The sequence below is a fragment of the Rhea pennata genome, chromosome 14 (assembly GCF_028389875.1).
Source record: "Rhea pennata isolate bPtePen1 chromosome 14, bPtePen1.pri, whole genome shotgun sequence".
Lineage (NCBI taxonomy): Eukaryota > Metazoa > Chordata > Aves > Rheiformes > Rheidae > Rhea > Rhea pennata.
In genome coordinates this window covers 14,928,628-14,955,918 of record NC_084676.1, presented here as the reverse complement: position 1 = coordinate 14,955,918, position 27,291 = coordinate 14,928,628, and the positions used below count along the sequence as shown (strand labels likewise).

At 46.3% G+C, this 27,291-nt stretch overlaps 1 protein-coding gene across 1 annotated transcript in view; it reads right to left on the bottom strand.

The window, feature by feature from the left end:
* Window positions 1–27,021, bottom strand: part of NEURL1B (neuralized E3 ubiquitin protein ligase 1B) — a 38,897-nt gene extending 11,876 nt beyond the window's left edge. Inside the window, exon 1 of the mRNA XM_062587608.1 lies at window positions 26,906–27,021. Coding sequence (XP_062443592.1) covers window positions 26,906–26,936 — 31 coding nt within the window. The 5' untranslated portion in view covers window positions 26,937–27,021. The remainder of the gene's footprint in view (window positions 1–26,905) is intronic.
* Between the last annotated feature and the right edge of the window lie 270 nt (window positions 27,022–27,291).

Sequence of the window (27,291 nt, the reverse complement as noted above, 5' to 3'; positions counted from 1 at the left end):
GCTTTTATAGACACTTCTGTTTCTTCAGTCTCTCCCTCTCCCATCCACCCTGCCTCACTTCTTGTTTTTTGTATTTGTCTTCATAGATTTTTAAAGCAAAAATGGAAGAAGGCCTGGGTGCTCAAAGTCAGCCTGTTAAATATAAAACTGCATCATATGCACACATTTATTTGGAAATCTTTTGCCATGTTTGAAGCTTTAGAAACCATGTGTCCATCCCTTCCTTCAGGCTGCTTCCTCCCTGTGTGTAACCTCTGGCTTTGCTTCGTATCAAGGGAAGGATTTTCTGACTTTTTCCTCTCTTGGAAAGAAACAACAGAAGATGCTAGGAACTCAACTGGGAGAGCTGGCAGGAGATCCACAATTGTGACACCTTCTTGCAAGCAAAAAGATACCAGGTAGGGCAGTGAGAGGCTGAGACTTGCATTTGCCGAATTACTAAAGCCTCTGAGCAACAGCTGTACTTGCAAATGCAAGAGAAGAGGGGTTACGGGCAGCATCTGAATGCAGGACTACCCCTCAAAATGGGGCACCTGTAACAGGAGTCAAAGAGCTATCAAGGCACAAAGTTCCTGTTTTCAGAAAGAGAAAAGGAGAGTCCTAAATTATCACAGCCAAAAGCAGTAGCTAAATAAAAGGTCTTTTGTACTCCCTTCAGTTGAGCCGCACGTGACACTCACTGCTTAGTACTAGGTAATGGCTAATCCTGTCTGCACACCAATGTAAATAAATATACCCCTGCCCTCACACCAGCGATGGGGGCAGTTGCCATTCTGCTGCCAAGGCCAACAAGACAAGAGTTCCCGGGGAAGAGCGGGAGGAGGAAATGCCTCCCCGGGAGTTAAATCCCGTGCCCGGCTGCCGGTCACAGCGGTGCCTGCGGGACACAGCACCTCGCTGCAGCACTGCCACGGGGACACCTTCCCGCAGGATCACCATGGTCCGGGACAAGGTTCCCTCCGTCTGCAGGAGGCCAGGTCTGGCCAGGCTCGCTCGGGCAATGCTCCTCAGGGAATTTCTTTGTGGAAACAGGGGCTGTGGGAACCAATCCTCTAGCATATTCCATGGAGAAATTTTGTTTCTGAAGAGCTAAAATACAGAAGATGGCTTCTTCCAGCACTGACCCAACCACTTTTCACGTGGGTGCTGCTACATGTGTCTGCCTGCAAATACTCCCAACAAACTGCACTGCTGCAGAGGAAATAACAGTTTGGAGTCTCCTTGGTAAAGAGAGGCACGGTGGTACGACCCGAGCTAGCTGGCGTGTCTGAGCAGAGATGTGAGCACTGTTCTGGCCACGCTTTCCCAGGGCAGTATTCACGCTTTCCCTGCCTTTCTCCCGCCTTCCCGGGCCCTTTGCACGGCCTGGCTGCGGACGTGGGTTAAGCTCAGCCACTGATCGGTGCTCCGGGACAGACCCGAGGGGTCCTGCAGGGACCTAACACTGAACCAGACCTTGTCTGATGACAGCTGCCCGGTGCAGAGCAGCGCTAGCTTAATCATCAATTGAGCTGCATTCTTCTTGGAGGCTTAAAAATAACTCCCCTGTAAAATACAGTGGCTTGACCTCAATTTTGCTTTGTTGGCAAGGAGGAGGAAGGAGGGAAGAGCGTTTTGGTCCCCCTTTCCTCCCCAGCGTCACCAAAGTCCCCTGCTTGGCGCCCAGCGCGCCGCATCAGCTTTCCTCCCACATCAAGCTGGCGGAGAAAAGCTTGGCCTGAAGAACGAGCCCGGCACTTCTGGAAAGCAATATCCACCGCGCTGCACGGTACGTCTCCGATCGCTTCCAGAAACAGCAGAAGACTGACAGGGGAGTGTCAGCGACAGCAGCGCCGAGGACGGAAAAGCAATTACACGGGCGCCCACTTCAAACACGGCTTTCAGTGCGCCCTGCCAGAAAGGAACTGCAGGCCCGGGTTTGGGTTTTTTCCTAGTTTTAATTTTGTTTTTTAAAAACAGGAAAGCACATTGTGACTAAACAATAGGAAAGTCTCCAGAAGGAAATGAACGGATAATTTATTTATAACGCCGGTCCCTCCTCGCCTGAACACCTGTCGGCTGCCACCGCGCACAAAGCGGCACGCAGCCCAAGCCGCGAGGCGCAGCCTTCCCAAGAAGGGCACGTGAGCCTGAACTCAGGCACGTGTTTTATGCCTTTATGTACTGGCAGGGCTCTAGATAAGCCCCAAAAATATGCCCGTGAGTTTGCACTGCCCTAAATCGCGACTCAACTTCTACTGTTTCGCTCACGCTCTAGTCCCTCTGCAACGCCTCTAAACCCTGCGAAACCTTCACCTCCCCTCTCGGTGCTTCCCCCCCCAAAAGCCTGTTAGTGGGTCAGTGACAGCCAAATTCACAGCAGAAAAGCCATCCTATCGCAGGGCGCCTGACGCAGCGACAGGCAGCAAGAGCGATGCCAACTCTTTTTTTCAGCAACAAAATTTCTGCGATGCTTTGAACAAGCAATTTCTTCTCTTTATGCCTCACTTCCCTGTCTAAAAGACAGTGATAGTATTCCTGCACTTCACAGGGAAAGGATTAAAAAATGTGATGTTCTCAACTGCTTCGGCGTCTGAGCGCTGTAAGCATTTAAGGAGCCCGGCTAGATTATCACCAGGACGCGCTCGCCTTGGGGGAGCACCCACAGGTGACGGCTCGAGGCCCCATGCGGTACTTTGCTTCTTTGCCTTCTGGAGTTTGCTGGGGTTCCTCGTTCCTGCTCTCCCCACCTGTAACTGCAGCACTCACGGCATCACTCTCTCAGACACAAGACGGGGGCTTCAGCAAAAGGGACATAAGCCAGGAAAATGGAAGAGAAAGCTCAACTGATGAAACGTGAAGGCTGTAGATAAGGGCTCCTCACTGAAACTTGCTACAAGAAACACTGATTGGACTTCAGTATTTCCACGCATATCCTTTGCAGTGTCCCATGTGCTGCACTAAAACAAAGCTGAGCTAACAGAGACCCACGCTCTCAACAGCGAGTACAGATGTAGTTATTGCACATCTGATACTTCACCTTCTTCTCAAAAAGCCAGTACATTTATTTCTTCTTAGATTATGCTGACCGTTGGAGAGGTATTTTAACAAACATGCACTTTGCATTTCAAAAAGGTAGGGTGGATGGACCCTGGATAAATTCCACATATTTATCATGGTTTCAGTTTTAAAAATAAACATTTTCCACCCATTTGTTCACAACATTAGGCTTGCTAGAGCACTGAAATCCCACTGATGGCAGCAGACAAAATTTGCTACAAGAGCTCTCTCGAAAGCTGCTGCTCGCCAGGGTGCAAGGCAGAGAAGGGCTGCTCGCTCGGGGAGCTGACCTTAAACCAGACTGATGCTGCCTTCACTTGCACAGGCAAGTCAGGCAGGAACAGCACTACGGAGAGCCCTAAATGAAGGAGAAGATGATAACATTTGAGGAGATGAACGCTGCTGGCAGAGAGCTGCGAAGAGCACAGCCTGACAGCGCAGAGGAGCAGAGCACTCGGTTCCCGACGTGCTACGGGTGAAGCCACGGCCGGTCTGTACTAACTGTGCAACGGCTGTATCAAAAGATGGTCCCTTAGCTGGGACCGGCTCTTCACCGAGGTCCCCTCTCAAGGAAGCCCTCTGCAACACAGGCGCCAGCTTTCGCAAGGCAAGAAAACCACGGGTCAGCAAGGTCCCAGAGAGCCACACAAACTGGATAGAGCACGGATGTAAAGGAAACTGTGAGGCCCACTGGCCAGTGGGAAACGGGCTCACTAGGGAAGAGCAGCTCATCAGCATGCAGATGGAGTATGGTCTCCCTGTGCCGTTCAGACAGAGAGGGAGAGAAAATGCTGCCAGGTAGCACGCAGCGTAGCATCTGCCCGTTAACGCTCGCTGCACAAGGCAAAGGGAATCTGCCCAGTACTCCCGGGCCTTATCTTTATGGGCACAGCCTTATCGGTGCCATAAGAACCGTTTCCTATTACAGTAGGCAGGTAGGTCAGTGCTGCAACAACCCTGTTGAACATTAAACAAGGTTTCTGCAGGGGGAGGTAGGGCTTTAAAAAAAAAAAAAGAAAAGAAAAAAACAGGCAACATCACAAATTCCAACAAGCAGGGGCACCATGGTGAGGAGCAGTACACCTCTGGAAAGCTTGTAGAAATAGCCCTCACGGATCTCAAGCTGATCGCAGCAGGTTAGCGTGGTCCAGTAAGAAGGGAGCCCTTGCCATGCCGCACACCACGCACCACGCAGAGCCGGAGAGCCCGCAGCAGCCCACCAGCACCCCGGGGCCCAAGCGGCTCTCGGCTGCTGGATTGCTATTACAGGAAATAAAATATTAACAGGAAAGTGAAACAAAATTCTTATCCAATGCAATCTTATCTTATGAGAACAGAACTAGGAATCTGTTCACATACATGTTTAGTGTGCTACTTAGGTCTTTTTTAAATAAAGAAAACAAGTCCAAGAGCTCCCTCAGAAGTGCTGGTTTCACATATGCCACACTCGCAAGTGGGAATTCTTAAAGTTAGGCTACTAAATCCACTAGAAGGCTGCTAAATTTCTGATTGTACTGCTGACAAACCCATACCAACTGGAAAACTCAAATTTACAGCTAATAAATACCCTACATTTAATTTCCTGTCGCTCGCAGGACCTGCCTTCCAGAGCCCTGCTCTGACTGAGCCATCTGCCAGCTCCTCCTTCAACCTGAGACAAGTTTCCAGCTGGTTAAAAAAACACAAGTTGTTCACTTGCAACAGAATGAGATAGAAATTGAGGTGCTAAAGGGAGATGTAAGAGCCTGTAGTATATCCAGTGAAATCTGTTTTTGTGACTTTTTCTAAGCGGTTGAGTGGGGGGGTGAGGAGGAGAGGAGGAAGAAAGAGGGAAGTTCATACACAGCGTAAGTATGTCTAGAAATTGTTGAAACCACTTTTGTTTCTCTCATGGCTTAGATGGAAATGTTTTTCACTGTAAGAAGGTACATTGTAGCTCTGAGGTAACTCTCAGGATTCAATTATCCAATGGACATATAACACTGCTGCTTTCATTGCAATATAGTTAAGAGAAATCCCTGGCAGAGTAAGGAGGATTGACTTAAACTAGCAAAATCAAGGCAAGAAGTTGTGCCTGGCTCCGGTGGGATTTTCAAGCGTGAGAATCCTCTTGCTTGTGTGGCTCATGCTTGAAAATGACCATTTTGTGTGTGTTTTTTTTTTTTTTTTTTTTACAGTAAAATCCTTTTTTTTTTTTTTTAGGTAGAAGTTAATCATACATTTATTGTGGTCTTGTAGGCATTTCCCCATAAATGCAAAGAGGTATCTGCAAGAGAGCATCAGGTATAATCCTTTTGTCCTGATCCTTTTTCTCTGGAACAGCAACACCCAGGCCAACAACGGGAGCCATGTGGCAGTGACTCGCTGTGTTTTCCACCCTGCTGCTGTCCCCTATCTCCTATGTCCTCAGGAAATGAACTCGTGCATGGCCATTCCTTTCAAATTAAGCACTTTCTGTGTAGTGGGGAGCTCATACAAATGCAAAGTTCAACCACATCATTTAAAAAGCAGCACGCAAGAGAATAGCTCCCTTGACAGGAAAAATAACCCCGGGCCCTAGTTATCATGGTTAACCGAATGTCACATTACGACATTAACATCAGAGCCAAAAGGCAGAAAGTGCAGCTAAAATACCAATCTCTCTCTCCAAGATCCACCAGCTGGCTTCAAGCAGAAAATAAACCATGACAGGAAGCCTACCCCACGGATGAAAAGCGCTGAGAGCAAATCTTCCATGACCTAGAAGTGATTGCATAGCCCCAAAACACGGGGAAAAGCCAGCGCTGGCCCAAAGCAGTCAGGAAAACTGCTCTCTAAGCCCATTTCCAGAACTGACTACTGAAGATCACCTCCTGCCTTTCATGCAAAATTTGACTTCTTTGGGGACGTGGAGGCTTAAGTCCTCTCCAGCCTTTCTGCACTTGTAAACCGACCCTCTAGCCCAAAGCCCTGGGAAAATGGGCAGAAGCGGCACCAAGTGGAGACAGTGTCCACATGGGCCAGGCGGCACAGCCTCCCATTTGCCCCACCACACCGGTCCCGTGGCATGGACGCGGCTGCAGGCGGTGCCACAGGGCAGCACATGGGTCCCGCTGGGCCTCTGCTTTGTGGAAGCCGAGAGCATCCCCAATCTAGACCCCAAAACTGCATGCAAGGAGTGAACTTGCCAGACACTTTCAAGAGATACCAGTGAACATTTTTAAGGTTATTCTCATCCTGTCAATTCGGAAATCTGCAATTTCCATCCTTTGTCATTGCTTTTTTGTTTCCTTTCATGGATATTAATGTCTCTTTGTCTTTGTACCTACCTACCTCCCATAACAACATAGTGAACAGTTTTCTTACACTTTTGAGATGTTTCCAGGCCTTGGCCTTGTCTCCTTTTCTTTTTTCCTGTGCTGAAGGTACTTTGCTCTTAACTATATTATTTTTAACAATACTATTTTTCTTAATGAAATAACTCCTTTCTTCACCTGCAAATGAAAGACTACTTAAACTAAAAAGTGCAGAATAGCGTTTCATCCTCTGTAACCAAATGAAAAATATCCAGTAAGCTATATATTTTTCAAATTTTCTTGCACAAGTGAGACAGCCAAGGAACTATGCTCTGCTGGTAAAGGAAAACAAGTATGATGGAAACAAAGTTGGTATGTGGCTTTGATGGCAGTGATTTTCAGAGCAAGGTGGGGAACCCTGAGCTAAACCAGTATGTTCTAGTGGACTAAGGGTCTGGCATCCCAAAAGCTACGATGGGGTCTGTGTGCACAGGCAAGTCGGCTACGCTCGCCTCCGAGTCCCTGCCATGCCCTCGCTGGGTGCACGCACGAACCTTGCCACAAAGCAAGCCCAGTCTTTATTAGAGGCTTTTAGTTCTCCTGTATATAAATAGCACCCAGAATACACAGAAGCAAGCGATCCAGCAGAAAAAAAAAATCTCCTCTCCCCCGTATTATTAGTGAATCTGGGTCAATGAGTCTGCAACTCTAGTAGCAAATTCTTAGACTTGGTTAATGAGAGGCAGAGGGAGAGAGAGCGGAGGGAGATGGAGGAAAGGCAGAGTTCATGTCACAAGTCTTCGGAGCGAGTGATGAAAGCAGCTGCGTGATGGATGGGGAGCCTTGGAAAGGGTACAGTTTACTGTAATCTATTACACGGCCTGGACACCCAAGTCCGCTGGTTCGTGTCATTCATAAGGTCATGCTCATGAGCCAAAGTCCTTTGAAAGATGGCAGCGATTTGAAAGCCATAAAACATGGGATGCAAAACTAGATGTAACTTCCGGCTACTGGCTAAAGATAAAAACATCTTATCAAAAATAATCTGTCATCCACTCTTACTATAAATAGCTCTTATCGGCAAATGTGGGGCTATGTTCTTACTAATAAACTGCATATGCAAAGTGTATGATTTCATAGACCAAAAGAACAAACCTGTGTTTCTTACTTGATGTATTATATTGTTTCAAAATTGTTGTCTTCTTTATGAAGTTTAGGATGACTTGGGAGAGCGCAGGACTGCTTAGCTCACTTTATCTTTGAATCCTGAACTCAGGTGACCAAAAGTGTCAACAGTGCTGATGGAAACTAAAAGTGGCTGATGTCCATTTAAGCAATTCCACAAAGGAGGACTGTTGGGCTTGGAGACTATGTATTTTCCAATTCTAGATGTTCAGCTCCTCAGTCAGTAGCCAAAATATGTATTTTTCTGATTATTTTCCTTGTTTTCCAAAAGCAGATAATAAAGCGCCCCAAACATAAATGATTTACAGCTTGTACACATTTCTGCATACCACACACTTCATGGGATCACGAGAAATGATAAATGTTACAGTCCACCAAGGCTGCCAGCCCAAGCACCATAAAGCAGAGGGCCCTGGGAGACCTAACACTTTAGGCTGGTAAGACTGGGCTGGAGAAAAGAACTCAGCTGGGGACACAAGACAGGATGAGAAGAGCAGACAGGTGGAAGAGAAGCTCAGTGGTCTCTGAGGGGGCCAGGGCCTTAATGGCTAATTCCCATGAATTTACAATGATAAGCTGTTTTTTTTTTCCCCAATGGTTGTTACTTCAGGTAGGTCTGAAGCTGACTCCTGTATTCTGACATACCACTTTTGTAAAATCAAGCGCATTGTGTTCACTGCAAGTTAAACCCAGTTTAGAAGGCAAATGCCCCAAGATCTCATTTCCAACAGAGTTTTTGCCATTATGTCAAACACCATTTTCACTCGTGCATTCCCTTTTTCCACAGCCACCTGACTCCAGGATGGTCCCACGGCATGTGTGTCAGCATGCCTTTCTCTCTAACGTCAGGTCCTACAAACACTAGAGTAGAAGAACTTTGTCTTTAGTGCCTTCAGTGCTGGACAGTGCAGCTCAAATACATATTTTCGTTGGATTAAGCTTATCAGAATAGACACAGATATACAACTATGGCATATTCTGCCACTGGGATATGTCCGAGAAATCACTCCCTCTGCCTCCCAGCTCCAGGCCAGACATCCTTCCTTGAAGCAAGGAGAGTGGGCACTGCCTCAGAGTACCCCAAAGGCCCCCAAAATCCTGCTGTATTAGTGAGTGCTGCTGGTCCGCTGAAGTCACCATAATCACCACGTCGTTCTCACTTTGAAGAAGGGAGGAACCCCCATTGCTGCCTCTTTGGGAGATGCATAATATGTTACGGGTCAATCACTTAAGCTGCATAGAAAAGATCCTAATTTGAAAAATTTTCACATTTTGCCCCTAATTCCTCTCCAGTCCTTAATTCTTCACCCCCAAGATGACCTTTTCTTCTACAGACTGCATAAACAGCTTAGAACTCTTTCTCAGAGCAATGCTTTATGTTTTAAAAAACATCATTTTGAAGCACTGCTTTCTTTTTCCAAGCATGACAGTGATCTGTTGAAGAGTTAAAAGAACAAATGACTGGTATAATCACCGACATTGAAATGGTCTGTGCCTTCACCTCTCCCCTCAGCACCCAGGGGCGCATAATGACCATTAATGTAAAGAGACTCGGTTTCTAGCAAACCTCTTTTCTTCTGACCAGCTGTAGCAAGTCATCTGCACTGGAGATTTATAAAGAGTGACCATGTCATTGCAATGTTAATGGGTTTTAATGAAATTGGGAGAATGAAATGCATTCCCTTTTAATATTCTCAGAGCAGCAATTTTATTCTATCCCCTCGCTTCGATGCAGGGCTCATGGAAAGAGCGTGGTAGCTTGGCACACCATTCCAATCAGCCTGTCAATGTGTCGCTTCCAGCACAGGCAGGAACAAAAGGAGGGAAAGAATTTTGTTGTTCTTGATGCAGGAAACCCACCCATCCCCTACAGACACATAAGGTGATTGCATTGTACCAGGATGCATTTGTGAAACAGGAAAAAAAAAGATTTAAAAAGTAATAGTAGTAATTTAGCATAGATTCCATTGTTCTCTGAACCCCCCCCAAAAGCACTGTCTTCATCACTGCGAATTTGCACTATACAGTTTATACTTACTCCCTCTCCACCTCCAAAAAGCGTATCTGGAGAAAGGCCAACACATAAGATGTGCTGTGAAATCCCTGCATGGATTTGTGTACGAATTACATGATTTTATAGCTGATTGTACTGTGTGTGTCCGACTTGGACTGCATGATGCTTGAGCTGAGAAGTGCTGTGAGCTGAGCGTGCTTTCCACACTCAATAAAAACATAGGAGGACTTTCACCATAAGCACCAAAATTTTTTCTGAGACAGGGCTACACAGGAAGGAAAAGCTGCAGGTGAAGAACAAGAACAGCACTCAAAGTGACGTTACAAGAGCAGAAAGGCTTGAACATTGATTTGGGCTCTCAACTTTTTCCAATAAAACCCCATGATAAAGGGAGCAAACCTGCTGTTTTTCATTGCCTCTGATTTGTTACAGAAGCCTCTTTCGTCTTTATCTCCTAAGAGCTTTGGGTTTTTGTTTTTTTTCTTCCTCCTAATTACAACTTCTATATAGTTAGAGGCCAGGAAAGAATTCAGTTTAAAAGAAAAAATGATGGAGCTATTTCAGTCCAAACAGGGATGGATAACCGGATAGCCATTAGACTTAACAGTGGCACCCATACAGGGCTTTTGATCTGTCTTAAGCGAGCCACAAAACCACAGTGAAAGGAGAAAAAAGGCCTCTAGGAAGATGTTCTTTCCAACAGCCCTACTCCCGACATGGTGCAGCATTTTTTAACGTTGTCCACAGTTCCTTTTATATTTACACACAGTTTAAACAGTGATCTGGCAGAGACAGGGGAAAATGCTTTGGGAGGAACGCATGGCTGAGGAAGCTAAATAAAGAAGTGGCCAGGTCTTCAATCATCCTATATTTTATATATACAAAGGCTGTGATTCTACTAAGCTTTTCAGAAACAATATGTAAAGAATCCAAAACAGGGCAAAGGGATGGGAATAACTGGTTATAATTAAATCGGAGGGGGGAAAAAGCACAGCTCTTCCACGCTGCCAGGCTAGTTTTCCTGAAGGAATCCTAAAGCGCATCGAGATTTTTGATGGTGGGAATTCCACCAACCTGCCAATAATTGAAAAGCAAGTGTCTGCCTGGGTGAAGGGCTGGAATGAAGATAACGATATTTTAGTTGTTCCTCTGAATAGGTTAATTCATTTCTGCAGCACAGAAATTAATACTGGAGGCCCTCCTTGCCCATGCTGTGCTTGGTTCTTTTTCCTCACCTCTTTTTTTCTCAGGTCATCCAGTGTAACCATAATCTTCCATAATTTTTCTAATCTCATAACAGCTAACAAGTAGGATAATTTGCTGAATATTTTTGGAGTCATTACCATCCAAGGCTCTTTTCCTTTTTCAAGATGAGTCTTTTCCCTCACCTCTTTTTGCAGTAGCTATTTTTATGGAAGCATTCCCAACTGTTCAAACTCTGTTCTCTACTTGAAGATAGAATTTAAGTTAGGAATCAACAGAGTTTAACTATAGCTCTTGCAAGATTGAGGAAGAGATGAATTTTCAGGAGGCTGAAGAAATCTGTTCATCAGAAGATATGCTCCAGCAATGCAATTGCGGATGGACAAGATGTCAGGGATGAAAAGATTCAGTGCTGAAGAATCCTTTCAGGTATCACAAGCAACATAATTCTGGCTATAAGGAATAGTTAGTGTTGCTCAAGATGCCATGATTCTCTAGAATGCTTCGCTTAATCTTGCAGATCTTTCTCTGGCAACTGTATATTGTAAAATGAACAGGCAGGTGCAACTTCATTCAACTAATGTGACAGTCTAACCTGTACAGTACAGTAATGCCATATATTTTTCTGGCTGTTTAAAGAATGTTCAGACAAATAAGCTGTTTTGAAATACATTACATCTTAAGAAATAAAGTCAAAAGCTTAAAAACAAACAAACAAAAAATTTCTCTGCCAGTCCACAAACAGGAAAATGTTCCACTAGAAAAGACACTTTCCTTTTAGTCAAAACCTTTTGAAATACGTCATTTTCTGCTGAGTTCTGTAGCCAACTTGAGAGAAAGGTGGTTGTGCAACACTTGGCTGCTGCACGGCTGAGACGTGAGATCCTTTTCCATGATATTTACAGGAATTAATAAGAGGAAACAAGAACCACTTGAAGACATTAAACTGTCCAAAGAAAAGCAAATATAGTCATACCATTACTGGACACACGATGACCTCAGCCTCTTTCCTCATCTTCAATGTCTTCAGTTATTTCAACAGAAGGATTTGGATCCACACTGAGCAAGAGAGATTTATTCTGAAGCCTCCATGTCAGTCTTCATGGCAGCGGGATTTGATCCCAGCACACCTAGGTCAGCATTTTACTCCCTTCACTCGCCCTTCCTTCATGGTACCGCAAGGAAGAGATGATAAAGGCAGGTGACCTGAGGAGCCAGGGAGATGTGAGACATCGCCCTTGAATTGAATTCCCCTTGAACTGAAAGCCAACTTCTAGACAAAGCCTTTTTTGCTCCTGCCTCCCTGCCCCAGAGGAAGGACTCTCTCCCAAGGGATGGGAGCGAATGTGTGAAGTGTCTGGCAAACACCACCAACAGCGCTATGACCACGAAAGAGATTGCACACGGAAACCTGCCTGCCGGGGGGAGGAGGAGAAATAAAACACGAGTGTTCGGTACATTTGCCCACCTGCTTACTGTGGAGCCTGGAACACGATTCAGCAGAGGGCATCAAGTCAGTAACTTCAAGAGAGCTTACGGTGTGGATGCAAGCTGTTGTTATTTTTGTAGCTGTTTTTTGTTTTTATATTTTTCAGAGACCACTTACATCTATAAATCCCACTGTACTGTCAAACCACAGGCTCCTGAGTAACTATGGACTTGGAAATTTTAGAAATCCCCAATGAAACAGTATAAACAGCTGTCTGAAAACTCCAATTTCCACCCAGATGGCTCTTGTTCTAATTAACAGAATCAAACTTTAATTTAGAGTCAGTCATTGGCCTTGTTTAGATTTACTTGGAAAAATACACCTATAAATCACATGCGAAAAACTGTGGAGTGAAAGAATTTTTTCTGGTTTTTCTTTTCTTTTGGTAGAACAGAATTTTATTACCAGACAAAAAAAATGCAATTATATGTTGACAGCTTAGAGCCTGTTGTGGTTCCAGCTACAGTAAACATAGGCAGCAGGATGCACACGCACACTGTCCTTCTGTCTGCTTCAAACACATGGCACCAAGCATCTCTCAGCCTACATCTGAGACACATCTTCTCCCAAGGATTTTTGAAGGAACAGGAACCTGAAAATATGCTGAAAAGAGCATGCCAAGTCTATGGAAAGACTGAATTCATCCAACCAAGCTCCTGAGAAGACCCTTCATTTCTCCCCATACCTGATGCAGCCCTCTCGTGGGAACTACAGCTGTTGGGGGCTTGCGTGCGCCACCTCCCCTCTCCAGCAACCCCCTGAGCCTCTGCACCCAAACTCTCAGAGAGGTGAAGTTCCCATGAAGATAATCCTATTAGAACAGGCCAGGAGGAGGAGGGGAACATGCAGGAGCATACCCCTAGCCCCAAATCCACGACACCAGGCATTATGGCTACCACTGCTCCCCGAGCAGCTTGTTTACATGCAAAGGCTTGCACAGATTTGAGGAGTCACTTCAAGAGCTGCAGTAAAGCCTGCTTTTAAGTCGCTCATTCATTGCAGCTCTCTGCTTCTGGTGGACAAGGGGAGATGATCAGCTTCCCCGAAACCAACCCCTGCACCCGTCAGAAAGCCATGTTCCTCCCCCAGCAGGTATGTTCCCATATGCCCAACCCATCTTCTTCCAGGACATCCAGGAACTGACTTGAGGTGAAGTGAACAGCACTAAAGATATCTAAAAATAGCTTTGAAAAATCATCTAAGTGGCAGTAGCCAACATCCACTGTCAAACATCCCCAAAGGGGAGAGGTAGTAGCTGGCTGGCTGTGCTGTTGAATGGCCCCACGGTTCATATCCATGGAGGACTTCCAGCCCCAATACACACTGCATGTGTTGGGCAAGGTGCACACGCACCACGGTGCCTGAGCCTTCACTGGCAGCCAAGGCGGCCAGATCACACTCCCAGGTCAAATCCATCACACTTAGCAGGAGAAACCAGCCTGCTGCTCGGAGGGGCTGCCAGCAGTGGATGGCGGATTAGCTGGCAAACATCGGAGGCTCTTGCATGCTTTCAGCCTCCACGGGAGCCGATGAGAGTGAAAACGGCAGAGGCAGCAGCCTGGGGACACGCAGCACAGCCTGTCCTCCAGCATCACTCTGGGCTGTACACGGCGTCCCACACTCCTGCTCTGGATCTGGCCCTCCTTTAGCTTTTCACCCTCCATTTACCACGCTTTTGTGTGTACTGAGAGATATGCTTAAACCTGCTGGTTTCCACTGACCAAGCCCTGTCTTTAGCACCACTGCATTTTTTTTTTTCAGGCAGTGCCTGGGACATGGAAATAGCAAATCTCCAATGCAGCAGCCTGGGCTGAGCGGGCTGCCTTGCCATGGACAGCCTGGGGCACTTCCCAGCTCAGCTTGCTAAGAACGTGCACTGAGCTCAGCAAGATGACAGCCTGGCCTCCCGTGGCCCCCAGGCTTTTCCAGGATACCCCAGTCAGGCAAGAGCAAGAGCAGAAAGTTTGGCTGTGACACAAACATGGGGCTGACATTTTTAATGCCATTTCTAAACCAACGTGAGCCCTTGCCTTGACACAACTCTAACGGCATATAAAAGCACTTTGATTTTCTGACTTATTTTGCTTGGATAACTGGCAGAAAAGATGCTGCAGAATGACTTCTCATTGGTCCAAGGTGGTGCCTATGCACGGAGGAGCTGCTAATGGGGCAACACCAGCAAAGACTCTCTGGTGCAGACCTGGCTGCGTCCCAAAGCACTCGCATACCCAGCACCAGGGAGCCTCCCCCTGCACGTCACTTAAAGAAAGGCCCTGGGGAGGGTATTCCCCAAATCCACATCTCTGCCAAAGAGCTGCAGGGGCGAGCGCGGGGAGACGAGCCACAGCTCGTGCTCCAAACTCTGATGCTAGCCTCAGGATAAAAGGATTATGAAGAAGATGGGGAGAGTCCTGGAAGAGCGCGGACTCGCCAAGGTAGAGACGCAAAGTGCTAAGTCTGCAATGATTAACGGCCGCGGGAGATGCACCAAAGCAACCACTCTGAAGTGACGCCCGAGCTCAGAAGAGGAACATAAACACAGTAAAAAGAAAACATCTTTAGCACTGACCTACTGAACATTTCTCCCTATCACCTCTAGTCCAGTTTAAAGGAGAAAACAAGACCTACTCGACACAGGCTCCCTCTAGACACGGGAAGCTGTGAGCTAGTGAGTACATCAGGGAAGAAAAAAAATTATCAAAACTGCTATGAGAAAAGCTTCTCCTTCCTTCTGAAACCTCCTCATGTAGTTGCACATTTAATCTCATCACCAAGGAAAACCTGGGAGACGAGCTAACGGCTGCTTAACATAGTTTGGTGACGGATTCTGCTGGCATTCTCCTGCTTTCAGTATTTACTGTAGTGTGGTTTTTTGAACCACATAATAAAACCATATAAATATTTACTAATTAGGAATGCATACAAAAAGAGGATTTGAAAATAGTTTGTTTTAAAATGAGAAGTGGTTTTGATCTCTCTGTGAGGAATGCATCTCTGCCCTCTTCCTAGAGATGGTCGACTGAATGCTGAAAAGGGGTAGAAAAGATAAACATTTGCAGGCAGTTACAAACCAAAGCTTTATTTTTGTTTTGCTTTTAAAACCAGCTTTCAATATTTTTAAGAGCAAGGGATATTTGAAAGGAAATACAGTAACTCTGAAACTCAAATTTGAAAATGTCTGATTTTTAATCAAAATAAATTTTAGAAGAGAAAAATGTGGATGCTTCCATTAAGTGATAAATTTCAGCTGTTTCACATGGGGCCTGTGTTTCAGGGGGAAAGGGGTTCTCAAAGCAGTTTATTAACTAAGCCTCACGGTGTCCTTATGAGGCAGATAACGTCTTGTTCAACGTACCCACTGCCAAAAAAAAAAAAAAAAAAAAAAAAAAAAAGAAAAAAAAGAAGAAGAAGAAAAGAGAAGTGATTTTCCTAAGTACATTTGGGGAGCCTACAACAGAGTGGGGAAGTTAGAGCCCCGGGGGACCCAGCACCCGGGCTGCCGGCCCTGCCACCCTTCTGAAGGAGAGAGGAAAGGTTTGGCATGTCTATTAAGAAATTCTAGAAATATCACATTTCTTGTTTGGGGAGGGGAAGACTGTTTTAACCAATTAATTAATTATGACTATTAAACAAATCAAGTTTTGGAGTTCAGTTTCTAACTACTCAAACTTTCATTATTACTCTCCTGTGTAAAATCAACTTTTCAAGATAGCAACTGTCAATCTGATTATTATGTAGTTAAATAAGGGGGAAAAAATCTTGTTCTCACTCACCTGCAAAAGCTATCTGTGCCTTGTAATTAGTTGGCTTTATACATTTATTTTACATTCACTTGAGTTTTCCTTTCTAGATTTGGCTGGTCAAGTTAAACCATAAAGATTATTCATGGAAAAGCAATCACAGTTGGTTACTAGGATACAGAAAAATCACTTAGCACATTTCTCCAATGAACACATACAAATTCAATAAATTATGACTTTCTTTCTAACATAAACAGTGGGGTTGCAAAGACATTTCTTGGAACCTTTTAAAATAAATTAATAGCTTAATTACTATGCAATAGCAAAACAAATAGAAGAGATAGCTGAGCCTTGCAGGTGAGCTGCATCCTTTGTCTAGACATGAAACTTATTTTGGAACAAAGCAGGGTGTAAACGGGCAGCAGATTCATTACTGCCAGTACCCACGTGCAGACGCTGGTATTTGGCATGCTCACATGCCTTTTCAGCGTGGATAACGTAAGCTGTAGACAAAGCTAATTTGGAAGAAGGTATTCTTGCTTCAGAAAAATCTGTCTTCCTGGACAATTCCGTGTATATAAAAGGTCTTATGTAAAGGGATCTGTCGGGAGATCTCTGAATCTACAAGGCGGAATGAGAGGTAAGCTCTCCTGCACGGGGTTGCAGCTGCCAAGCCTCTCGATACGAGGCCAGCATCCACAGCGCAGGGCAAGCGCCATTGATGGAGGGCAGACACCGCTCAAAGCGCAGTCAGACTAAGTCTGCCCCAAGACGCCTAAGACACTTTTGGAAACAACACCGAGAATCAGAAAATTCTAGATACTTAATAGGATTTGGGTTTTTTCTTTGTTTGTTCGCTTGTGATTTTGCTCTATCCTTTCCTGGTCTTCCTAATATCCCCAGCAGTCCCCTGGCATGACTCCGTACAGACTGCTGCTCAAGGCCGTGAACACACACTCTAGGTTTTGTCGGTTAAGATTAGTTTTTATAAACTTTAACTGAGATGGCTTTCCTTGAAATTCTGACTTGCGAAGCATCTGTCCTTCTCACTCACCCTCTCCCTTTGATCACACTGGCAGCACAAACAGCGCTGCTATGCTGCCGGCGAATCACCCAGCCATTGGTATTTAAAACTCACAAATCAGAGAGCAGTATGACGTTCTGCCTCATACTCTGAGCAGGACATCTCCTTTCCAGGAGAGATCATCAAAAATGCCTGGCATACTGAAGTACTTGCAAGCCTTCCTCCATGCGAGCGCAGGGAACCGCTGTGGGCTTTAGGCTTCCACTCCCTGCCCGCATGGTCCTCAGCTTTCATTTTTCAGATGCCTCTGCTGAAAACGGTCTAGTTGCCCAGTCCCCCCTGGCCCGTGCCCTGCTCTCTGGGGATGGCCTCCCCAGCTCGCTAGCACTGCAAGTCTCAGCGCTCCTCCGTCCCCACACCGCCACTGCAGAGCCGGCCCCTCGTTCAGTGACTCTCCAGTTCGCTCTTATTCCAGAAAACCTTCCTTCCCTTCCGATCTGTCAGCTTGAATGCTAGAAGAGTTCTTCCCTCGCAGCTCCAGCCAGGGAATACCATTTCCTTTCTCAGAACCTCTCCAGTTTCCTCTCCAAATGGCTCACTTCAGTCATGAATTCATCACAAGACTCTCTATGTTCCGGTGCTTAGGCTATTTGTGAAATCTCGGTCTATCATGTCTTTTCTTTCTGCATCATGTGGATAGCTTCTCGGAGAGCCCTGGATTTGCATATCCCTGCGACACACAGCTTCCCTCTTCCTCCAACCCAGCTTTTACTCAAGAAGCAATATTCCATTTTCCCAGATATCTCTGTAGCCTGCAAGTCCCACCTATGTTTTTACTCTAGAAAAGTCCCACTAGGCTTGATTTATGCTAGCATTAGCAGAGCAGGCTGCGTTTGCCAGCCAGCAGTGGAGTCCCAGGGAGCACTGCGTTGCAGATCTGCCGCTGATTATCCGATAAAAGTTGGGCCACTTAAACACTTATTCCGTTGTGACATTTACCCCCATGAACTGCCACAATGAAAGCTATCTCTGTTTTTTTCTAAGTCAGCACAATGGAAACTGCACAATACACCAGTTAATGCTCTTTATCACTAAAAATGAAGCAACAGTCTAACAAGCAAAACCCAGTTAGCAGGTAATGACGTTTTTTGCGGTCAGAAAGCCCTTCACCTTGCAGGAGAAGGTAACCAAGAGGTGTTACGGGCATCCTGAAGAATGCAGCTCTGAAGAACAATCTCTTAAATAGGCATTTCTTGTAAATACATGTTTTGAAAGAGCCTCTAGGGATTATCTAGCCCACCTTTTCCCTTTGATGGGACCAACTGTACTATTGTTAGGCCTAATAGATGAATAACAAACTTGTTCTTCAAGATCTCCAATGATAAAGGATTATTCCGATTTACACACTCCACCAAGACCACCTTGTGAATCCCACCAAGCTGCTTCCTTGAGACCATCCACTCCTCGTCCTGGACTGTCTTCATCCACTGACAGTCACTCACTGTAGCCTTGGCTGGTCCCCTCCTCCTCTCAGCAGCAACTGTGGTTGCAATCAGGACACTAAACCAGACAGACCTTTTGTGGGACCCGCAAGGTCAGGCTTACACAGCTACACAGCGGTAATCAACTCCTCTGCCAGGTCTGTGTGTCGGGGAGCCCAGACCCATTCCTTCTGTAGGATACCAGCCCCAGCTGTGAGGCAGGTGCCAAGCGTTTCAAATGACCAAAAAAAATGGTCTGTACAATAATGTCAAGTTCAAGACCCCAAGAAATAGCAACTTCCCCTCATTAGGAATTATGCTTTCAACCTTAGCATCAAACAGTGGAGATAACTTTTGAACTCTACTCCATAAATTACAGAACATGTTAAGCTGAGAGCCAATGCCCCTGATGAGACCAAAATAGATAACAAATTCAGAAAAGCTGTTGCCAGTGTTAGTTATCTCTGAGGAAAGAAAGATAAACCTGAATGAAATTATTTCATTTCTGCTCCCAAATGGGATATTCTATCTTTTATCTGTGGCTTGTCAAGCAGGGTTCAGCAGTTTTAACACTCTAGTTATGGAGGAGGGCAAAAACTAAACAACTATTTGTCCCTAACCTTTGAAAACCTGATGGAAAACTTTCTCTCAGGAAAATTCTCCCTTGATTGACTATCTTTTCTGTGTTGTTATACAGGCTGTGAAAGAGAGAGATTTGCTTTTATGTAGTCTGAATAGTTATTTCTCCCATATAGTCACAGGACATTATGCCATCAGGAGTGCAATCACAAGAAAACAAGAGTCATAGACAAATGGATGGTTAAAACCGGAGAAATCCTAAAGTACAAAAGTCTCATTATTATGTAAATATCCACAGTGAAAGAAGAATACAGAGACAACACAAGCTGTTATATACAACCATCTAGCAGACAACTCTATAAACACAACTGCATCCATTTTTACCTTTTAAAGAATTGGCAGCTCTTAAAGATATCCAAAGTATGATTTCCCTGCTGTACTGGAAAGCTCTGAAATGTAGTTAAATGGCTTTTCCTTAAGGATCCTCAGGTGTAATTCCCTCAGCAAGTGAGGAGTCATTTCTTATGTTCTGATTGTTCTGATCTGGTTTCTTCACACCCCTCCTGGTGGTGTGGAAAGGAGGGAGGAAGGCTTTGCTGTAGCAGGGAAAGGGACCTGGTCTGTTTTTCTCGGTGGGAGAGCTCCAATCTACACCACTGCCAGAGGTTTGAAAGAACTGGGAGAGCAAAAACTCCTAGGAGGAAAGAAAGCCTTGCTAACACAAAGCAGAGGAAAAGATCTCCCTGGACACAGAGGGAAAAACAAATTAACAAGCAAGAAATCACTTTCCACTCCCTCCCTCCTCCCCAAAGCCCTGCTGCATCTGTTCAGCCACCAGGAATTTCATGTTCCAGCACTTGGTAATTAAGACAACAGGGCATCTAGGTCTGAACAGAAAAGCTGGCACAGGTATGCTGAGATACAGCTTTCAGACAGACATCTCAATGCCAGTGATTCATGCATTTTAACACATGGCAAAAAATACAGCTGCCAACCAGAAAGACAAGGATCAAACAAAGCAAATGACACCTGCTCCCGGCCAAGCACGGTGTCCCCTAGGCAGACACCTACCGAAGCAACTGTTGGGAGGGGGCTGCGCTGACTTCCACAGCTGTGCGGTCCTGCTGCTTGTTCCCCAGGCCAAGTAGTGGGATGGGGAGGTTTTTTGGAGAGGCAGCAGGACCTTGCAACCTAAGGACATTGGGGCCACCAGCACAGCAACCTGGGAAGTCAGCCCCCCTGGGACCCAGAAGGCTACCAACACCAAGGGCAAGGGGGGAGAAACTGCCTAAATGAGGAGAAACAAACAAAATATGGAAATGCTTTTCCAGCAAAGCTTCCTCCAGCTGCCACAGAGAGAGAAGCTTTGCTGAGCCTGGATGCCCGGCCAGCTGCCTCCTGACGGGCCGTTTGGGCACTCACCTCACTCGGCGTCAGTTCATAAGTGAGCACACGTCTGCCCTTGGGGCAAAGTCTGGAAAATGGTTCTGTGGCCAAGCTATATTTCGACGCCAGGAAGCCCCCAAAGAGTGTGTGGCCAAGTCGCTCGTTAGGCGCAGGGAAGGTACAAGCTGTCAGTCAGCCATGCGCTTTGGCTGCCATGGCAAGAAGCAGGCTCAGAAAGCCAGACCACTCCGGGCACGAGAAGACAGGAGACAAACCAAAGGGGGAAGATGGGTGGGCAGGGGCTGGAACCAAAGACATGGAGGAGACAGCGCACAGCTCCTGCATAAGGACGCTGAGATGGGCCACGTGTCTCCGTGGCTCAGCCTGGGCTGCACCTGGGTCACACCGTGTGGCTTGTGGAGAGGTCCCCACAGAGGATCTCCCGCTCGTGGCTCTCACTCACTCTCCCCCCTGCCCACTTCAACCCCTTCGCCTGCCCGCTTCTCTCGGAAACCCACCACGTCCGCCGTGGTGAAGCTCATGCTCCACCTTAGCGCTTATTTTAGCTACCAAGCAGCACAGACAGGCTCTGTAAACAACTGGATGCTGCTGGGAAAAGGTTTCCTTTCAAGGCGAATGGTGCAGCAGGACCCTGCCTACCCCGCAGCGCAACTCAGAAGTTGAACTGCCCTGAATGCCAAAGCCGTGGTGGATGCCAAGGACCAAGGTGTGTATTTGCACTCCCAATTCATAGGCCAGTGAACATGATATACAAGGAGGATCCTTACTATAATGGGAAGCACAGCATAAACTTCAAAGTGACTCACCCTTTTCATGTCAAGTAAACATTAATGCCTGCACATTCAAACTTGACTGCTTAAACACCTTGAAGATATTTAAGCACCTACATAAGTTGTCAAATTACAACGTGCTGGGCAGCAGTGACTTCTCTGCCTGCAGTGAGGGCTGTTTGCATATACAAATTTTGCCTACAAACACAGATGTAGGTGTGTGATTTTAAATTCCGACCCCAGGGTCAGGCAGTGACGCAGAGGTCCTACTGACCTGTGGCAATTACCTAGAGCAACAAAAGGATAAAAGTGCCGTCTCCTAGATATCCTGCCTCCCAGAAACACAATCCCCTCTAAAGTGTAAGCAATAAAATAGAAAAGGAGGCGCTCGGACAGCACCATACGGAGGGAGAGTGGAGGGTACTGAAACATGCTCTCACTTTAATGACACACTTGGCAGCGTGCTGTGTGCCTGACAACACAACAGGCCATGGGGCACCAGCTCCACTTAGGACTGTCTTGATAGGTGATGTCTTCCTGCATCCACGCACAGTTGTTCGTACAGTTTCAGCAATCTAGATGCCAATGATAGCAGGGAATTCAGCGTGCCAGTTGGCTGCAGCACATTTTTGGGTATGTACTGTGCAAGGCTGTTTAAAGATAGTCCTCTGTATATGATCAACCTGTTCCAGCTCTAAATCACACTGAAGGCTGAGCAGTTTCACGGGTTTCTTTTGAAGAGTGGAAAAGCAGAAAGTAACAAAAGAAGCAGCAAATTAATCTATTTTTGCACTTCACTGACCTTTTTCTTGGAGATGTTTCATGTCTGGATGTTAATTAATTAACTCTCATATACCTGTGTGAGCCAGTGTTTTCTACCTCCCTTACGTATAAAGAGAGGGACATGGTAGGGTGAAGCCACCTGCTCAAAGGTCAGACAGGGAGTAAGCAGCAAAAGCAATGACAGACTCCAGAAATCTCACCTCCTGGACTAAGCGAGGTGTGAAAACAGACAAAAAACAGGGCTGTTACTGAGGCAGGCATAACACCTGTAATCACCGAATTGAACCAAACCCAAGCCAAAAACTGGTCTGAACAGGTATCTTTTTCACTCAAACCAGAACAACCTGAAGTGTTATTTTGTAGTTTTGTTGAAGTCAATCTGGAAATAAACCAATTTACTGAATTAACTCCCTGCTCATAGCACTGATATCTCCTCCTACAGTGTATCATTAGTAACCAAAGGCGAAGGAGGGATGAGAACAAATCAAAACAAAAATGCTCCTTCAAGCTGAGCTTTTACCCTATGATAAAGGCAGATAGTCCTTTCTCCACTAGGTGGTCTTTGTTACTAATTTCATATAAAAGAAAGAAGTGCATATATTATGACAACAGGTACCAGTATTTTAAAAGGGATACGCAGAAACATCATTATCTTCTACCCACAAGCTATAAATTCCTGCTGCGCTCCTCTAAGTGGGACCCTCTGACCACCACTCTTTTGCCTCAGACATGCAGGAGGAAGCATCAGTCTGATAGCAGTCTAAACTTGGGATTTTTGACTTGCTGAGAAAGGGTTAATTATTAAGACTATTTTCTGAAAAGCACAGAATAATTTCTTGAAAATACGAAATTAAAGTCATTTCTCCGAGAACAAGCCCCATTCTCCCTTGTGTTTACCAGACACAAATGCCAGTCATACTTGATATTCCTCGCAGTTGTGAGAAAGGCAGTGGGAGAAGCACTGCAATCAGATCCCAGCCGGATTCTTAAAAGGGAATGTGGCTGCTTCATTAAATACCAACGGCCCTATTTGGGCCAGGATCAACAGCTGGAACCCAACTGGCAAGTTCCTTGCTCGTGCTCGGGGCGGCGAGTGCCTGCCTGCCGCCCGCCCTGCCCTGCTGCGGCAGCAGCTGTCCACGCGCTGCGCAGAGCCTCCCCGCACCACCAGGGCACTTGCTCCCTGCACGTTATCCCCAGCTATCTCCTGGCACTTTTCAGCTCCAGGGAAAGGCTTCTCCGGGTCAAGGGGATTTTAGCCTCTCCCAGCCTGTCAGACGAGCAATTTTTTACCCTCAATACCACTAGGCTTTTTGCTTCTTCAGACGAGATTTCAAGCCCTCATCCAGCTATTGGCCATTTGCTGAGCCCTGGTGAAAGTGTCTGGCAAGGAGTGGTTATGAAAGTGCCTTAAAGTGGAGAAATTAGCACCATGCACAAAGGCAGTGTGCAGACGTGTGCCGTTTGCAAGCTCGCTCCCCAGCAAGCTAACACAGAAGACAGCAACTCATCGGCACCACTGGTACCAGTAGCCACAGCGTCGGTCTGGGGCCATGGACTCAGATATTGGCATGCAACGTATCAACCAGCAACATCCGCCTGGCCTCCCAGCCCGCTCGGCAGGTCAGAACAAGTTCCACCCATTGACTGCAATGTTGCAAACCTAGTTTATCACCCACAGGAGACAGAAAAATGACATGCCTCAATAATAAAGAATTCACTCCTGCTTAACCACCAGCCCGCAAATCATCCCAAATAATGGGCAGCGGTAAGGGGAAGGAGGCGAAACATCTACATCCATGCGGAAATTCCCTCCCTGCACTTGCTCCTGTTGGAGATGGAGAAGGGTCGGAAATGGGTGAGCAGTGAACTGACGTGGCTCGGCTCAGCTCGCCCATCAAGGGGCCGGGCGCAGCGGCTCCCGTCGTCCTGCTAGGGTCAGAGCAGCCGCAGGAGCAGGGCTGTGTGTATCATTTAGCTGTCATCTAGATAAGAGCAATTTCCACCACCACCTCAGGACCGTTGTTAAGCATATCTGACACATCGCAGCTCTTTTCCATTCAAATGCCTCCTCAACCAGTTCAAATATAGAAGCTGCCTTTCATTAGCCCCAGCCTATTACTCATTTCAATACCACTCCAGTTAGAAACCTCGCCGTTAATTTGACAATGCCTTCATGCACTGTGTGTTAACCGTGAGATACTTGGCAAGCAGAAGTTTCCCAAGCTCCCAATACAAATTTTTCCAGCATCAATAGCATGTGTTCTGGTATCATTAAATGGAAATGTGGTCAGAAAGGGTGAGGCTGGGCAGGATTGAAAGATGCAATAAACCCACAAAACCCATTCCAATGTATTTATATATAAAAAAGAGTTGAATTGTGCTCACTAGCATTTAAAAGTGAATTTCATTATTTGAGAAGAGTATTTACATTTATATGTAAACCCCAAGTTGTTGATTGTTTGGCTTTTCTGTGAGCCAAATAATGGATGCCTTCCAGATTTTCTCTTCGTCTGATCAGAATGGAAAGACGTTTTCCACATTCAGCTATGCCTGTTGAATAAAATGATAAGAAGAGGAACAACACCTGTATGCTTCTACAGTTAGTAAGAAGTTTAACGCGAGTTGGCAAATCTTAGATTTGAGTTGTTGTTTTTTTTTCTTCTTTAAACAAACTATGGTAGCCTCTGGGACAGAAGAGGGAAATTCCTTTGTTAGTTAAAATGAGAGTGAAAGTTCATTGCTCAGTCTAACAGGATGAAAAAGAGGTGCATTTTGATTTTTTTTTTTTTTAATGGAGAGAGGAAAGACTTAACTCTGATTGAATATCTTTGAGTAATGCTAAGCAACCATGGCATTTATAAATAGAATTTCATCCAGTAATTCAGCCTTAAGGAAAATTTTATTATGTTCAAAACAACCAGTCCAAGAAAAGTTCTAAACCTGCTTCTCTTGGATAATGAAATTTCATCTGGATAATGAAAGACAAACAGTGCAACCAAGAAGATCAATATGAGCAGCCACATAAAAAAATTACTGCTTCATATCCAACTTGACAAAATATGTTTATAAACTTTAAAAATGTAAACATGCAAAATTTCTGTTTTCTTATGTTAACAGCCTCTTTTGACTGTCATTATTCCATAAAAATTGAACACAGCTGAATCTGGGGAAGAGACATTTTTAGCATCTTTCAGCACATTAGCAAACAGTTTTCAAGTGTCCTGCATGTTTTTTGCCTTGCGCAATTTGACAAATGTTTGCAAATGGATTATCCCCAGCAAAGCAAGGCTTTATAGACAGCTTCCACCTGGCAAGACAGCACTGAGACTTTCTAGGCCACTAGAACAACGTTGGAGCTGGGAGGTCTATATAATCAGGTCTTAAGTTTTTCCATCAAAGTTTTCCTCTTCCTCAAGAATTTTTGTAAAAACACCACTAGGAACTCTTTAATCACAGAACTGCGATACAACTGATGTCATCTCTTTTTTTAAATTCACATGTGTAAGGCTGTGCATGTGAAGGCTGCTCAGGAAAGATTGTTCCAGCAATAGGCAGAAAGGCTGATTCAAACCTCAGCCCTCTGTAAAAGAGCTCACAGCTGCATCCCACTTCCCAGGAGGTACAGCTCTTTTTTATTGGGAAGCACCAGCCTTATCAAAGTGTCCTCCCCTGACCCAAGGATCTTTCCATTGCCCTCTCAGCTCTTTGCATATGAGCCTTGATATTGCCTCTAGGCTGAAAAGCCTGCAGACAAAATGAATTTTCTCCAAGGTCATGCACTCTTTCAATGCCTTTATTTATCAGTTTGTGAGGTATTAAATAAAATGCAAACTTTACAGTGAAAGAAGCTAATTTCCCATACGAATGTAATAGCGAGAGGAAATGCATAAGCTTTCAGCTAGAAATCTAATAACAGGTTCATAGCTAAACCACAAGTCTAGAAGCTTTCTTCTGTGCCTTGAAGGTCCTAAGCACCCTCTCTTTGCAAATACAATATAAGGCACATCCAAATGCAAATTTATTTCTCTCTTTATTTCTATATTCAGCTCCCTGGCTGATTACAGGGAGGCATGTGTGTGTGCTCAATAGGTCCTCCTGCTTCTTTAAATAAGTTTAATAATACCCTTTTTATTTATGGGAACACAAAATACAAAGCATGCAATGCAGGAACTCTGCAAGAGGAGAAAGGAAAAGAAAAGCAAACTAGCTGAAGATACAGACTGGCAAGGGCTCAGTAATTCAATACTGTTGATTCTATAGAAACCAGCGGCTTTTATTATGCACCGATTCTCTGAAGAGGAAAAAGCACCACAATTCTGAACTTGAAAAGAACCTGCACATCTCTTGTATACAAGCAGCGTTCTCTAAAAAGGCAGTTTAAAATCAAGGCACTCTACCAAACATTTCAGATCTGCTTTCAAATAGTTTTCCTCCACTGACTCTAACCACTCACTGCACAGTTGCATAAAAGTCCTTTAAAAATGGTTGGGGGGGCGGATTTAAAAGAAAGCCCCTAAAAAAGGGTTCGATTGGAGGAGGTCTCCAGTTCGGCTGCAAGAACAGCTCCGCTTCACCCTCTTCTTGTCGATCTGTGTGACACGCACCAGGATATTCCCCGGCTGCCTAAGCATCACCGCCGCGACGCCCACTGTGCCTGGCGCCCCTCGGTTTTTTATTGTCGAAAGCTTAATTTCAGGCCACTTCGCAGGAGTGCGGGCATTGGGGGGAAGGGGGGAGCGACGGGGACCCCGCAGCCTCGCCCGGGCATCGCCCGTCCCGAGCGGTCCCCGCACAGGAGACGCGAGTTTCCGCGCTGCCCGCGGCAGCCCGCCCGGCTCCCCGCGGCGGCCGGCAGCAGCCCCGCGCCGCGGAGCCGCCGCTGCCCGCGCAGGGTCGCCTCGCCCCGCCGTTACCTGCCAGCGTCTTGTGCACCGTGTTGCCCATCACTCGGCTCGACGGGGTGGCGGAGCCCGGGGCGGCCCGGCGCTCCGCAGGGCCATGGACAGCGCCCGCCTCCCGCCGCCGCCGCGCTCCGCCGCGCCGCGCCGCGCCGCGCCGCCCCGCCCCGCCCCGCCGGGCCGCGGAGCCGCCCCGCCCCGCCCCGCCGGGCCGCGCCCGCCCCGTCGGTCGCGGTGCCGCCGCCGCCGCCGCCCGCGCACCTGCGGCCGCCGCTGTCGGAGAGCCCGAGGCTGCCTGCTTTGGGGAGGGCCCCTCCAGCGGCACTGCACTTTTTGCCTCTCCCCCTACCCCCTGCAGAAATTTCGCCTCCGCAGTTTTTGAGCACGGCGACGGCAAGTCA